Source organism: Ziziphus jujuba, chromosome 10 (assembly GCF_031755915.1).
Source record: "Ziziphus jujuba cultivar Dongzao chromosome 10, ASM3175591v1".
Taxonomy (NCBI): Eukaryota; Viridiplantae; Streptophyta; class Magnoliopsida; order Rosales; family Rhamnaceae; genus Ziziphus; species Ziziphus jujuba.
This window is the reverse complement of record NC_083388.1, coordinates 21047242-21061999: the sequence shown is the minus strand read 5'-3', so window position 1 is coordinate 21061999 and position 14758 is coordinate 21047242. Positions and strand designations below refer to the sequence as shown.

At 32.6% G+C, this 14758-nt stretch overlaps 1 protein-coding gene across 3 annotated transcripts; it reads left to right on the top strand.

Moving 5' to 3' along the window:
• The first annotated feature begins 5194 nt into the window (after positions 1–5194).
• Positions 5195–14263, top strand: LOC107407453 (topless-related protein 3). Of its 3 annotated transcripts, none has more exons than XM_025069803.3 (25): positions 5195–5590; positions 6449–6628; positions 6731–6844; positions 7042–7200; positions 7356–7530; positions 7630–7759; positions 8306–8421; positions 8562–8697; positions 8806–8879; positions 9101–9170; positions 9251–9324; positions 9408–9503; positions 9575–9667; positions 10155–10282; positions 10545–10782; positions 10868–11035; positions 11147–11233; positions 11390–11539; positions 11629–11739; positions 11834–12013; positions 12099–12227; positions 12353–12448; positions 12982–13164; positions 13239–13414; positions 13506–14263. In XM_025069803.3, the coding sequence occupies exons 1-25, from the start codon at positions 5511–5513 to the stop codon at positions 13717–13719; spliced, it is 3357 nt and encodes a 1118-aa protein (XP_024925571.3). In that variant the 5' UTR covers positions 5195–5510; the 3' UTR covers positions 13720–14263. The 3 variants fall into 3 exon arrangements, with proteins under 3 accessions (XP_024925571.3, XP_048324289.2, XP_015870224.3); XM_016014738.4 differs by having other exon boundaries at positions 5196–5590; positions 13503–14263; XM_048468332.2 differs by lacking the exon at positions 11147–11233 and having other exon boundaries at positions 13503–14263.
• The last annotated feature ends 495 nt before the right edge of the window (positions 14264–14758 follow it).

Sequence of the window (14758 nt, the reverse complement as noted above, 5' to 3'; positions counted from 1 at the left end):
AATTTTATAATACTAAAATGCGATGCAATTAATCGAGATAATTTAGTTATGTACACTACATTCATTCTCATCTGGAGAGATTTACATTATATTATGAATCGATGTAGACTAACCATGTGGTCCTCATGCATTGTCACGTATATATACAATTAAGTAATCATATTTAATTTGCCAATTAGGAAATGATGATGAAATGGGTTTTTATTTTTAAATTATAGGAGTGACATTCCCATCTCAACAAAACTAATAATAAATACAAATGACTGGCACATAATTGTCCTCTTGTGTTTTTTTTTAATAAATTATCTAAATATACATTATTAATTTTTTTTATCTCCTTATATAACTTAAATTTATACTTTAATAAGCACAAATATAAATACTTTACCATTTAAGCTAACCCATTTTTTAAATTATCCTCTTGTATTGTTTCCGAGTTTTTTCGTTTCTTCGTATGCTATTACAACAAACGTACATAGTATTTAGTATTGATATTGAAATATCGGATATGCTCACACCAACTTGTCATTCCTCAAGATGATTATTTTATTAAAAAAAAAAATTTTAAAAAGCATATAATATTGATGATGTCATCACCAATAAAAAATATGTTTAAAATTTAAAATAAAAAAAAATTTATTATTTGTCAGTGTTAATCAACATGACTACCATATCTAGTAACTTTCCGCCGACATGATAATTATTTCATTTAATTTATTTTTTTAAAATTAAAAACATAATATAGAAAACTAAATCTATAAGGCAATCAATCTATGCATCCAATATATAAAAGTTTACCAATAGTGATAAAATTTATGATATAAATTTGTTAATTTTATTCATAACTTAGAGAATTTAAAATAATACTTTAATTAAAAAAAAGAGAAAAAAAAAAGAAGAAAACTTATATTATAATAGACTGGTCCTTTTCATTTACTTACGTCAAGATGCAACATTATTTTAAGCAGGACGATAAAAGAAGAAAAGAAAGCACCACAAAGAATAAGGTGGAAACTAACCGAAAAGAAAGAGCGTGAGTCCCATCACAACAGTACCGCACGTCAAATACAAAATAACTACGATATAAACTTCCGACAAAGTTTGAAAACACTTCTCGTTACATTTCCTTTCTATGGCTGTCATAATGACGCAGAACGTGCGCACAATATGCTACTTTCTTGAGGCATAAAGTACAAATCCTCCACGCGCTATCTTAAGAGTGTGCGCGACTGAGGGTTCTGACCGGCATCATGCCAGGTGGCACACTCGCATCTCTTTCTAGTACCGAGGGAAGTGGGCCCCCAACCTTGGTTGATGGGACATCTCCCACTTTGTGTTCCCCGGCTTTGCTCTCACTTTCTAAAAGTGCTAGAACTGCCATATACCACCTCCACCTCACCCTATATCTACGAATTTTTATTGTTTTTAAATTTTTTTTTTTTTTTAATTTTTGCTATTTTATAAAATTTATTTAAATATATAATATGAGAAAATTAAGCATAAAATGATATATATATTTGATAAAAGTGGGGTCCACGTTGGTTTCATGGGATTGTATAAGATCTTACGTAGATTAGTTGGATTTCGCTTGGCCCTTTCGAGCTGAAACCAAAGGAAGATACGGAAAACCACATGAATATATTTTTTAATTTCATTGGCTAGCACTTCGAAAAAGTCATGCTTTTACTGACGCATGTACCTCTTACTGGAAACTTCGTGGTAACGTCCAAACAAGCAGTGATCATAAAAAGTTGCAAAAGGGACCGCCTCTTGTGTTTTTTCTTTTTTTAAGCAAATTTATTTTTCAAACTGATTAAAATATTTTTTATTTTTATAATTCAAATTTATAATTTCATGAATATGAAAAAAAATGTTACTATCTTTTGTGTCTATCTATAAATTTTATATATACAATTACTATTTATTGCTATGAGTAATGGTATACTAATGGAATTTACATGCTAAGTTATAATTTTATTATCCACCATTTTTTGAACATAAAAATGTTATTTAGAAGACGAAGAAGAAGAAGATGAAGAAAAAAGAGATACATCGTTACCAAAAGTATTAATATTTAAGTATATTGGTTATTATTAAATATATTATTGTTTCATGTTAAGTTTTATGTATTAAAAAATCAATGCTATCAACTAATAAATATTAAATACCATATTAAATTTTATAGGTGATGATTATCCATAATAATAAATAATAATAATTTTAATTTATTCTAATATATTGATATGACATTATAAAAATTGCCATTTACCTAATCAAGTTTTTAACTTTAAATTATTAATTAAGATGACATTCTTAATTAATAATGTTCTTACCTTGTATTACTAACAAAAGCATAACTATGACTATATATATGTGTGTGTATATATATACATGAGGCTGATTCTATATCCTAAGATATAATTTATAAAAAATTTCGATAAATATCATATTGATTATTAAATTCATATGTTTTCAACTCTGTATAAATAATGCGATAAAAAAAAATAATTTATACTATGTATAAATAATGAAAATTTTTAAAAAATTCCTATTATATTTGTTCAAGATATACCCATACAATGATAGAATGGTTTGTGAATTTGTTTTTTGGAAAATAATATGTTGTATAGAGCCCTTTGTGTTAATCCTTTATTATTTTTTTTCTATTCTTTTTGGAATTTGGACATTAAGAATTTTGACGCCGAAGTTATGTAATTAAAATAAAGCCTCTCACATATGGGAATTGGTCGGCTTGATTAGTATATTGTGTACAGTAACATATATTTTTATCATTTATTCTTCTTCTTCTTTTTTGTTCTCATTATTTGATATTTTCTTTTGTTTTAATTATTCGATATTTTCTTTTGTTGATTCAATTATTTGACCTTAGTATATATCCTCGACTAGAAGAAGAATAAAAATAAATAAATTTAAAAATAATCGAAATTGGATTTGATATAAATTATATAGGGGGTTAGTTTTTAATCAATAACTAAAATATTGTAATCCGTGACCAAAACCAGTGAAGTTTACAAGTCAAATTCAAGTTTTATCGTGTAAAAAATATATATACAGTAATAAAAATAATTTATTTTTGATTTATTTTTTTTTTGTTTTTTTGTAGAATCTCGTACATTTGTATCTATACAATTTAATTAATTTCAGATTTAATGACATGTGTAAGAAAAGATAATTTTAAGGTAAATTTGAAAAAAAATGATGTAACATTTGTGAAAAATGCTGTAAAATTATGGTATTCAAAAATAATGAAATAAAATAAAACATAATTGTAAAATGTTGTAATTTTGCTACATATTTAAAAAATGATGTAATTTAACGACAAATTTTAAAAAATATGCCAAAAATACTCACCTTTTATCGGCATTTAAAAAAAGTTGATAAATAAATGCCCCAACAAGTGATATTTTTTGTGGTGTGAATACGCTTGATTATAACTTGAAGCTATTGCAAAAAAAACCAAAAAAAAGAAAAAAAGGTATGATTATAAATTCTTTTATATATATATATATATATATTTTTTTTTTCTGATGAGGTTTTCGAACTTCAAAAGTTAAGTAATATTTTTTGTGGTGTGAATACGCTTGATTATAACTTAAAAACCAAACAAAAATAAAATGAAAAAATGATTATAACTTTTTTTTTTTTTTTCCCCGATGACGTTTTCGAACTTCAAAAGTTAAGGAAAGTTTATTTCATATTATTATAAATATTACAATACAGGTTATATTACGAAAAATTATGTTTTGATCCATGGTTCCAAAACAATCCTGTTAGCGTTCAAACTAATCCAAAGACCTTTTTAAATTAAAAAAAAAAAGGAAAAAAACTAATGCAAAAGACAAAATAATTTTAACGAATGGAAATGCAAACTTGTATAAAACTTCAAATAATTTTTGATAAGAGTATATATAAAAAATAGAAAAATAACTGCTTTTTAGAATAACTTACATCGTACATTATTTAGAAGTTGTATTCAAAATATTTGTTTAAAAGTTAAAAAAACATGCTTTTAATTGATCAATATGTTATCGTACTTTAGGATGGCAATGTCAATGATTTTTGATAAACCAGCAAGTTCTTGACAACGGTGCTAACTTGTTTGACTACTTAGTCAATGTATTTATATATAAATAATAAACCAGTTTGACATTTTTTTTTTTTTTTTTGCTTCGAGAATACAGGAATATTATTAAATAGTTTGCATAAAAGGGAGGAACAACAAATCAAAACCTAGCCAATTCACGCACAACTTGCTTTGCATTTATCGGAATGAAATGTATAAATGAATTGAGCTCTAAAGCTTCTTTACTCAGCTTAATCTTTTTAATAATAAAAAAATCTTTAGCCATTTATTTTGTCTAATTATCTACCATATTATAGCTAGTTTTGATTAATCCTTGTGAGAGATCTAAGATTCATGACTTAAAATAACTATAAACATAACATTTGTTTTTATAAACAAAAATAATTTCTTGTTGCTAAAATATACCATTAATAGTAGTGTTTTTTTTTTTTTTTGACAAGAAATTAATACTAGTTTGAATGCTTGATTTGTGGAAAAATGGTTTGACTATGTTAAAATTATATGGATACGTATTTGACTTTGTTTGTTTTTTGGGAGCAAATGATACATATTTGCTTGAAAATAGTTTCATGCTTTCCTGATTAATTACCATTAATTTACATATTAAACAAAACAAGTAACTCCAACTTTTTATCCTTTAACATGAATAGAGAGTACGCGCACAATTCACACAAACAAAAAGACAGCACAACACGAAGGGACCACTCAAACACGCGGCGCGTGGTGAATCCCATGGAAAATCTTATCCCTAAAAAAAAAAGGTACCGCGAGAAAATGAAGTACGATAATAACGAACACGAGAAATTAGCAAGCAAAAGAAACGAGTTATTTCATTGACTCGGAAATCGAAAGCGACAGTACAAAAAGGAAAGGGGTGGGTGGGTGTGTGGGAGAGACGACTGGACGTGTGTAGCGAATATTCACTAGATTTGAATTAGTGGTTTCGAATCCGTAATACCCTTGCTCACTTTTCCTATCATCTCACGCAATGATAAGGCAATGAGCAAATCGATACGTAGTGGTGTTTATGAGATAAGTGCATTGGATTATCACTGATTAGTCAGTAGAAAAAGATAGAAAGACTCTCACCCGCCCTGTACAACGCATCGAAGATAGCGAGACCAAGTCTTTCTCTCTCTGCTCTATCTCTCTCTGTTCTCCTTCTACGCAGCCTTTCAAACCCTAGAAATCCTCGAACGCTGAGCCATATAAAGCCTTTAGCAATCGTGAAAATTCGAGGATTTTATGAGCTCGGACGTGGAGCTGGAGTGGTGGAGCTGGGTTTAATTTGTCAAGATTTTGTTCGTATTTTGTGGTTTGCGTGTTTGAATAACAAAGTTTTCTGTTGAGGTTGTTATTTGTTTGGAATTTGGGGTGTTTTTTGAGATTCGAGAGTCGGTAAAAAATGTCATCTTTGAGCAGAGAATTGGTGTTTCTGATACTCCAATTTCTCGATGAGGAGAAGTTCAAGGAGTCTGTGCACAAGTAAGCCTCCCTTTTTTTTTTTTTTGGTTCGTATTTTTGTACGTATACCTTATGTATTTGCATGCGTATGTTGTTGGATGGGGAAGGGGTATGAGAATATGGAAGAAATGGGAAAAAGAAAATTATTGGTGTATGAAATTTGGTTTTTAAGGGTTAGGTGTAAATGAAGAATATTTAGTTAAACTTTAAGCTTAGTGGCTGGTGTCAGTTTCGGTTAAAGCTTGTTGGTTTTCTGATTTGTCTGGTTCTAGGCCGTGATTTAATTGTTTTAATTAAATTATTTTTGACGGTTTTAATTTATTTTTTACTCTTTATATGAAAGTGGTTTTCTTTTTGGTTCTGGAAATGATTTTGTGATTGCTTTTGCATTCTATGTCTTTAGATTTTTTTAAAAGTTAAAAATTGACATATTTTTAGGACATTATGTTGGATTTGGCTTGGTTAGATGGTGAAAATAATGAAAAGGGTAACCGATATTGGAAGTTCGTTCGTTTCATATTCTTAATTCATGTTTTCTCTTCTCTTTTTTCTTTTTTTAAATCTTTTTTTGTTTTTTTTTTTTTTTGGGGGGGGGGGGGGGGAGTGTAATTCATGCTGTTTGGTTGTTGGGATAAATGGAAATGAGAATTTTTCAGATCATATTGAACAGAAGTTCATTAAAAGTCAACTTTATGAGGGTGGGTTGAGCGTTTTTTTTTTTACCTGGGACCCTTTTTTTTTTTTTTTTTTTTGGGGGTAATGATGGTTTGCCAATATTAAGATTCAATTTCTCTGTCGCTCTCATAGAATGACTTGACTTACCATGATAGGGTGCTAGCACTTTTTTAACTTCTTAAATGATGACTTTCATTTTTATAGACTTGAGAAAGAATCGGGGTTTTTCTTCAACATGAAATATTTTGAAGAGAAAGTTCAGGCTGGAGAATGGGAAGAAGTTGAGAAGTACTTGTCTGGATTTACCAAAGTTGATGATAACAGATACTCAATGAAGATATTCTTTGAAATAAGGAAGCAGAAATATCTTGAAGCACTAGATAGGTATTGATTATTCTACTTTTTTTGACAATATGTTATTATTTTCTCTTTATTCGAGAATGGTTTAACTCTAGCTTCTTCTTGTCTATTGAATCCATTTGTTAGGCAAGATAAGGCGAAGGCTGTTGAAATATTAGTTGGTGATTTGAAAGTGTTCTCAACATTTAATGAGGAACTATATAAAGAAATCACTCAGCTTCTAACTCTTGGGAATTTCAGGTAATATCTTCCTGAAATGGTTATTGATAAATAGTAAGGAAAAACATTGATAATTTGATTCATTGTATGACATGTTGATGCAGCCTGATTTTAAGACCTCTGATTTATGCTGTCTCATGTTCAACTTATATGACTTTAAGAAACTCTTGATAGAGATAAATTGGATTTTACTAATTGCTTTGGGTTACTTGTATTAGGGAAAATGAACAGCTCTCTAAATATGGTGACACGAAAACAGCTCGCAGCATCATGTTGATTGAACTTAAAAAACTTATTGAAGCAAACCCCCTTTTTCGCGATAAGCTTACTTTCCCTACTTTGAAGTCTTCGAGACTGCGGACTCTTATAAATCAAAGGTAAGGTTGATGTAATATTTGTGTGGTGAATTATGTTGGAAACAATTTTGGGGATTATGGATGTTTTTGCATGTATTTCCATTATGCTGCCCTCATGATTGTTATTATTGCCAATGCTTGTCTAATTTCTGATGTGTGACTTCTTGTCCATGCAGTTTGAATTGGCAGCATCAGTTATGTAAAACTCCAAGGCCAAATCCAGACATTAAGACTTTATTCACAGATCACACATGTACACCTCCAAATGGTCCTCTTGCAACCACACCTGTCAATCTTCCAGTTGCTGCAGTTGCAAAACCTGCTGCATATGCCTCAATTGGAGCTCATGGAGTATGATAGCGTGCATCTCAAGTTTGTTTAACAATTTTATCGAGGGACTTTATTACAATTTTGACTAATAGATGCTTATTTTTACTTTATTGTCTACAGCCCTTTCCACCCCCTGCAGCTGCTGCTAATGCTAATGCTTTAGCAGGTTGGATGGCCAATGCATCTGCCTCTTCATCTGTCCAAGCTGCTGTTGTCACAGCATCGTCCATCCCTGTTCCACAGAATCAAGGTTAGATCTTTCTTTGAATATTCATGCCAATGTGATAGAGAAGTTCATCTTTGAACGATTTGTGACTTAAGCTACTCTTCTAGTAATAAGATAAAGATGTATGTGTGTATATATATTCACATTCTTCCAACATTTGCTGATACCTTCTATTTTCCCTTTGTTTTTTTTTTTTTTTTGGTGTGTTGGGGGGGAAGAAGAAAAAAAAAAAAGCTAAGGGAAAAAGGTCATCTATGAGTAAGACCATGTAATACATCATTGTCATATGTTTTACTCCTGTTTAATGTGTGGTAGAATAGGAACTTTTTTTCATAGGTTTTTAATTTTTAATTCCCTTGCTCTATTGTGTTGCCATATTGGAGGCTTCTGATAGATCTTTTGTTTTGATACTCTGCCTTGGCAGGCTACCATAACATTCACTTATTACATGAATGGGAGGATCTAATTGATATTTTTGACTTATGAATTCTGAATACTTTCACTTATTCATTATTTTGAGTGTCATTTGTGTGTTTATGTCAAACCTTATCTACTTTTGCAATGTAACAGTTTCAATCTTGAAGCATCCTAGAACTCCTCCGGCGACTCCAGGTATGGTTGATTACCAGAGTCCTGATCATGAACAACTAATAAAACGATTGCGGTCTTCTCAGTCTGTTGAAGAGGTAATGTAAAATTGTATTCATCAGATTTCAATTCTGTGATATTGATTGTGTTCTGTTCTTTATGTTCCTAAACCATGGAAGAACTTGTTTGTGTAGCAACAATGACTAAGTCAGCATGCCATTTGCTACTTTAATTCTAGGTCACCTATCCAACACCTCGACAGCAAGCTTCTTGGTCACAGGATGACCTGCCGAAAACTGTGGCTTTTTCCTTGCATCAAGGATCCAACGTTACAAGCATGGATTTTCATCCATCTCACCATACATTGCTTCTAGGTATGATGGTCTGGCCCATGGTTGCACTATTTATGGTTAACCTTTACCAAATAGATAGCATCTCCCTACTCCCAACAATCTCTCCTAACTTTAGCACTTGCTAAGCAGTCGGTTGTAGTAATGGAGAAATTACACTTTGGGAACTTGGATTGCGTGAGAGACTGGTATCAAAGCCATTCAAGGTATGGGATTTGGCAACTTGTTCATTGGCATTCCAGTTTTTAATGCGTTCGTTCATTATACATTTATACATAGGCTCAAAATTTCATCTTCAATGTGCTATTTGGCTATTTTGAGATAATTCTACATCATGCATTTTTACTCTTGTCGAATGCTTGTATTTGATGCTTGAGAATCTGAAGCCTATAATCATATTGGAATCTTACATTAATAGTTTGTACAGGCGACTATCGTCACAGATGCACCAGTATCTGTTAGTCGTGTTATGTGGAGTCCCGATGGGAATTTTGTGGGTATGTGCATTTCCAAGTGAATGACGAGCTTTCTTTCTTCATGTTCCTTTTTGTATGTCTTACTGTTTTTCTTCTCATAGGTGTTGCATTTACCAAGCGTTTGATTCACTTGTATGCTTATTCTGGATCAAATGATCTGCGCCATCATTTAGAGGTGGGATACCTATAATTTGTAAGATTGTTGAGGAAGTTTAAATTTGTAACTGCAGTTTGACTTGCATCGCTTTGTCTTTGCAGATTGATGCCCATGCTGGTGCTGTGAACGACTTGGCTTTTGCCCACCCAAATAAGCAACTATGTGTTGTAACTTGTGGAGAGGACAAACTAATAAAGGTGGAGTTATATTTCTTATCACAAGATTATTAACAATTTCCCACCTTGTCTAAATGAATGAAATGAAACAGGTATGGGATTTAACAGGACGGCAACTACATAACTTTGAAGGTCATGAGGCACCGGTATATTCTATTTGTCCTCACCACAAGGAGAACATTCAGGTATGTTAGACTTGAGAAAGCTTGTATTTTTGTTCATTTTCATTCTATTTTGTGCAAAGTGAGTTTGGATGTTCTGTTGAACTCTTTCAGTTGTAAGAGAAGATTGACTTTAATTTTGTCGATTGCTTAAAATTATGAAAATTTAGGATTATTCTATTGGAACAATGACAATATCACATGGATATGAACTGTTGTAATTTGTGGTACGAGAAAAGGTTGAAATCTATGAGAACGTCTGTTTACGGGGATTTGTGGATTTTCATATCCAGTTAAATGGCAGCCGCTTTTTGTTCTGTTTCTTTATTATGTCATAACAAGCATTTTGAATGCTAGCTTTGCTGCCATTCTTGTAGTCTTGACACACAAACTCAACTGTAATGACCTTTCACATCATGTGCCACCATTGCATTGTGTACGAATTATGTATATCCTTTTTTCTTGCAAATACATGTTTCAATGATATTCAAGTTTTCTTTTAATTTTGCAGTTCATATTTTCTACTGCTATTGATGGGAAAATAAAGGCCTGGTTATATGACAATATGGGTTCTAGAGTTGACTATGACGCTCCTGGACATTGGTGTACTACAATGCTTTACAGTGCTGATGGAAGCAGGTTAGAAAGTGAAATATCAAGCTTTTCCATTATAAAACCAGGATTGAAAACCTTTTATGTTCTTTTTGTTCTAGTTTCGACATGCTATAACTATGTATCGGCTAAATTTTTTCTTGTCATCAGATGAGTGCCTTTTTTTCTTTTTTTCCTCCGCTCTCCTGTGTGATGTTTTCATTATTAATAGTGTAATAGCATTATTCTTCATCTGCTTCTTTGTTGATGTTGCTATAATCTTTGCTGTTACCATTTATTATGTTTATAGGTTGTTCTCTTGTGGAACGAGTAAAGATGGAGACTCTTACCTAGTTGAATGGAATGAAAGTGAAGGAGCAATAAAAAGGACATACTCTGGATTTAGTAGAAAGAAGTCAGCGGGCGTTGTGCAGTTTGACACAACACAGAATCACTTTTTGGCTGCTGGTGAAGATAGCCAGATAAAGTTTTGGGATATGGACAATAACAATGTTCTTGCAAGCACTGATGCGGAGGGTGGACTTCTGGTCTGTATTTTGTTTAATTTTATAGCCTTTGAAAGAGCTTTAGGTATTGAATTTGTCCCTTACATTGTTATTTTAAGTGCTTCAGAGTCTTCCTCGCTTGAGATTCAATAAGGAAGGAAATCTCTTAGCTGTTACTACAGCAGACCATGGATTTAAAATACTTGCAAGTGCTGCTGGTCTAAAAACTTTGAAAGCTATTGAGTCTACATCTTTTGAAGGACTGAGGCCTTCCATAGAATCTACTCCTATAAAGGTGCAATTTTTCTTGTCTTATGAAAATATTCTTTTACTCTGGTTATGTTTTGTCTCTAGGACTATTTATGTTATGACAGCTATAGTGACTTCTCTTTTGGTTGTTAATTAGGTATCTGGATCCTCTGCTTTTCCACATGTTAGTCCAGTCAATTGTAAAGTAGAAAGGAGCTCCCCTGTTAGATCTACTCCAATTCTTGTAGGTCATCTTTATCTGTCTTGTATTTTTGACTCTGAGCCATTGAGGATTTGATCTGACTATGATATTTTCCTTGTCCTTTAAAAAAATGATCTGATTTATAGTGGTCTCCTGTAAATGTTCTCTGCATTAATTTCCTTGTTTTGGCTTTCCAAGAATGGAGTTGATCCTATGGGTAGAAGTGTGGAGAAACCTAGAAGCGTGGACATAATTGATAAAACCAGGCCCTGGCAGTTGACTGAAATTCTGGATCCTGTCCACTGCCGGTTAGTTACCATGCCTGACAGTACAGATACGTCCAGCAGGGTATGTTAAATATATTATTAGAGATCTTGTAATTGTCATCTTCTATTGTAAATATGAGATGCTAAGTAATTAATTTTTTATTCATTTAGGTTGTTCGACTTTTATACACGAATTCTGGCGTTGGCATTTTGGCTCTTGGTTCGAATGGTGTTCAGAAGCTGTGGAAGTGGGTCCGCAATGAACAAAATCCTAGTGGGAAGGTAGGAGCTAGCCTTGGGAGGGTTTTAATTATCTGTTTCATTTGCTTTTCTCTCTTTGAGAATTCAATCTTCTGAAGCCTGTGAATTTTTAAAGGCCACTGCCACCGTTGTTCCACAGCATTGGCAACCAAACAGTGGTCTTCTTATGACTAATGATGTCTCAGGTGTCAACCTTGAAGAGGCAGTTCCATGCATAGCGTTATCAAAGAATGATTCATATGTAATGTCGGCTTGTGGCGGAAAGGTTTCATTGTTTAACATGATGACATTTAAGGTATGACTGCACAAGCATATATTTTAAATTTTGTCAAATTTGGAATTTTATTTTTGATGGTTGGCTACAAAATTACTTTTTGTAGGTAATGACAACATTCATGCCACCGCCCCCTGCCTCCACCTTCCTAGCATTCCATCCTCAGGATAATAATATCATAGCCATAGGCATGGAGGATTCTACCATTCACATTTACAATGTTAGGGTGGATGAGGTAACTACTGAAGATTGCTCTTTTTTTATCTTTTATATAATTTTAAGTAATGCCTTTGGTCTCTCTATTCAAAAAGTTACTTTAATCACAGTACTTCTAAAAGCATATTTATCCATTGTTTTCAGGTTAAATCGAAATTGAAGGGTCACCAGAAGCGAATAACTGGTTTAGCATTCTCTACTAATTTAAATATCCTTGTTTCGTCAGGTGCTGATGCTCAAGTAAGTGGTATCCTTGGATCTTTTTGCATGTTTTTGATGAAGAAGTAATGAAAACATAAATCTAAAGAAAAAAATTCTGTGAATTATTCGTTGCTTCTTCAAATTTCTTCTTTAAGTCTGATATACTCTTATATTTTAATACTTGCAGTTGTTACTTTTGTCTTAATCTATTACGAATGAATAACCATAAAACCTTTTATCAACACTCGGATATAAAATCTGTTCCTACTCTAGATGACAATAATGCAACCCTTTTGTTGATTATGCACAAGATTCTAAGTTTCAGGTTCAAAAAGTAAAATATTGGTGATATATCTGTTTTCTTGTTTCTGCATATTTTCCTTAGAACTGAATGTCCATGGTGATGGTAAAGTTTTTTACCCTGTACCATTTGTTATGTCTTTCTTTTCATAAGCCAAATGCGCCACATTCTTACATGAGTCATTACGTATAAGGTCTTATTAAACTGATTGACATGTTAGATAGATTTGGTCTTTCCAGTTTTATTGAATTCCATTGAGTATGCTTTGCAGCTTTGCCTGTGGAGCATTGATACATGGGAGAAGAGGAAATCAGTTGCATTGCAGATTCCTGCTGGGAAGGCACCTCTTGGTGATACTCGTGTGCAATTCCATTCTGACCAAGTCCGTTTGCTGGTAGTCCATGAGACGCAGCTAGCAGTATATGATGCCTCCAAGATGGATCGCATCCGACAGGTAGATAAGATCTACTTTGGATGTATGGCATAAATTATCACTTTTCAATGACTTTTTGTCTTCTTCCATTTCAGTGGCTTCCGCAGGATGTACTCTCTGCGCCGATATCTTATGCAGCATACTCCTGCAACAGCCAGCTAATTTATGCAACCTTTTGTGATGGTAACATTGCGGTGTTTGATTCTGATAGCTTGAGATTAAGGTGCCGCATTGCACCATCAGCATACTTTTCCCAAGCAGTCTTGAATGGGTTAGTTGGAATCTCCTGTAAAACACCAGGAACCTGTTGTTAACGTTGATTTGATCTTTCAACTAATCATGTGTATGCTACTTTGTAGAAGCCAAGCGGTGTACCCACTAGTGGTTGCAGCTCATCCACAAGAGCCAAACCAAGTAGCAGTTGGGCTGACTGATGGTTCCGTTAAAGTGATTGAGCCTGCCGAATCAGAGGGGAAGTGGGGAACTCCGCCGCCTACGGATAATGGGATGCTTAATGGCAGGACAGGATCATCGTCGACCACCAGCAACCACACACCTGATCAGATGCAAAGATGAAACTCTCTTGATTTTCATGGTACATAGGGTTAGCTGTATTTTATTAGTATAGAATTTTAGGTCCTCAGGAGCCCATTTGTCCCTTATCAAAAAGGTAAGTTCGGACACAATTGGTTAAATGTTTAGAGATACATTTCTGTACCCTTAATTTGTTGTAGTCAACTCATAATTAAATTATGTAACATGCTTGCCTCCTTAATGTAATGATTCTTTTGCCCATAAATTGCATGTATATTTAATTTTAATAATCTTATTTACCATAGAATTTGCTCCTGCTTGACAAAAAAACATTTGAATTTTTTTAATTTTGGAACAAGAAGTCAATGTTCCTCAGAGTACAGCTTGAATATGGAGAATTTTGAGTTTGTTGTGTTATACATGGTGTGTTTGTTTCCGTTGCAAGTGTTTTATGATTGTGGTTTCTGAGAACTATAAATATGTTTAGTGAATATTTAAATATATTCTGCCTAGTTAATGCTAATCCGAGAGCAAGTTGATCATGTATGGTTCGTTAATCAATCAATTCCTTCCCCAGAGAATGGGGGGGGGGGGGGGGGGGGGGGGGGGGGGGGAAACAGAAGTTTATTTTACAATTTTAGCACCAATGATTTGTATTTTAAAGAGAGATTATTCTCTGACCAAAATATACTTATACATACACATATATATATATATATAGTTGAATTATCAAATTCTTATGTAATTGGCCTTCTAAGGTTATTTTGAGTGAACTCAACTAGTCCTAAAATTAAAGTGCCTCATTAACATATTTTATTTTGACAAAACATAAAAATCCATAATGTAACCTTTTAAAATATAAAACCCTAAGTTAACATCATATAAATAACGTCCGCATATACATTAAAAGAAAAAAAGAAAAAAGAAAAAATGTATTAAGCATGTAAGTATTATTACACGTGCTAAAAAAAAATCTCAAAAAAATAAATAAATAAATAATTCTCAAAAAAAAGAAAAGAAAAAAGAAAATAAATAATGTTAAAGCAAAACGCACCGTCTTACTTACTCCTCGTGCAAATGA

Bases quoted from the DNA above. Each gene is read 5' to 3' on its own strand.
- LOC107407453 (XM_016014738.4), top strand. From the start codon at position 5,511: ATGTCATCTTTGAGCAGAGAATTGGTGTTTCTGATACTCCAATTTCTC. The intron at 6,629-6,730 runs GTATTGATTATT...TCCATTTGTTAG, and splicing joins TATCTTGAAGCACTAGATAG to GCAAGATAAGGCGAAGGCTG. The intron at 12,228-12,352 runs GTAACTACTGAA...CATTGTTTTCAG, and splicing joins ACAATGTTAGGGTGGATGAG to GTTAAATCGAAATTGAAGGG.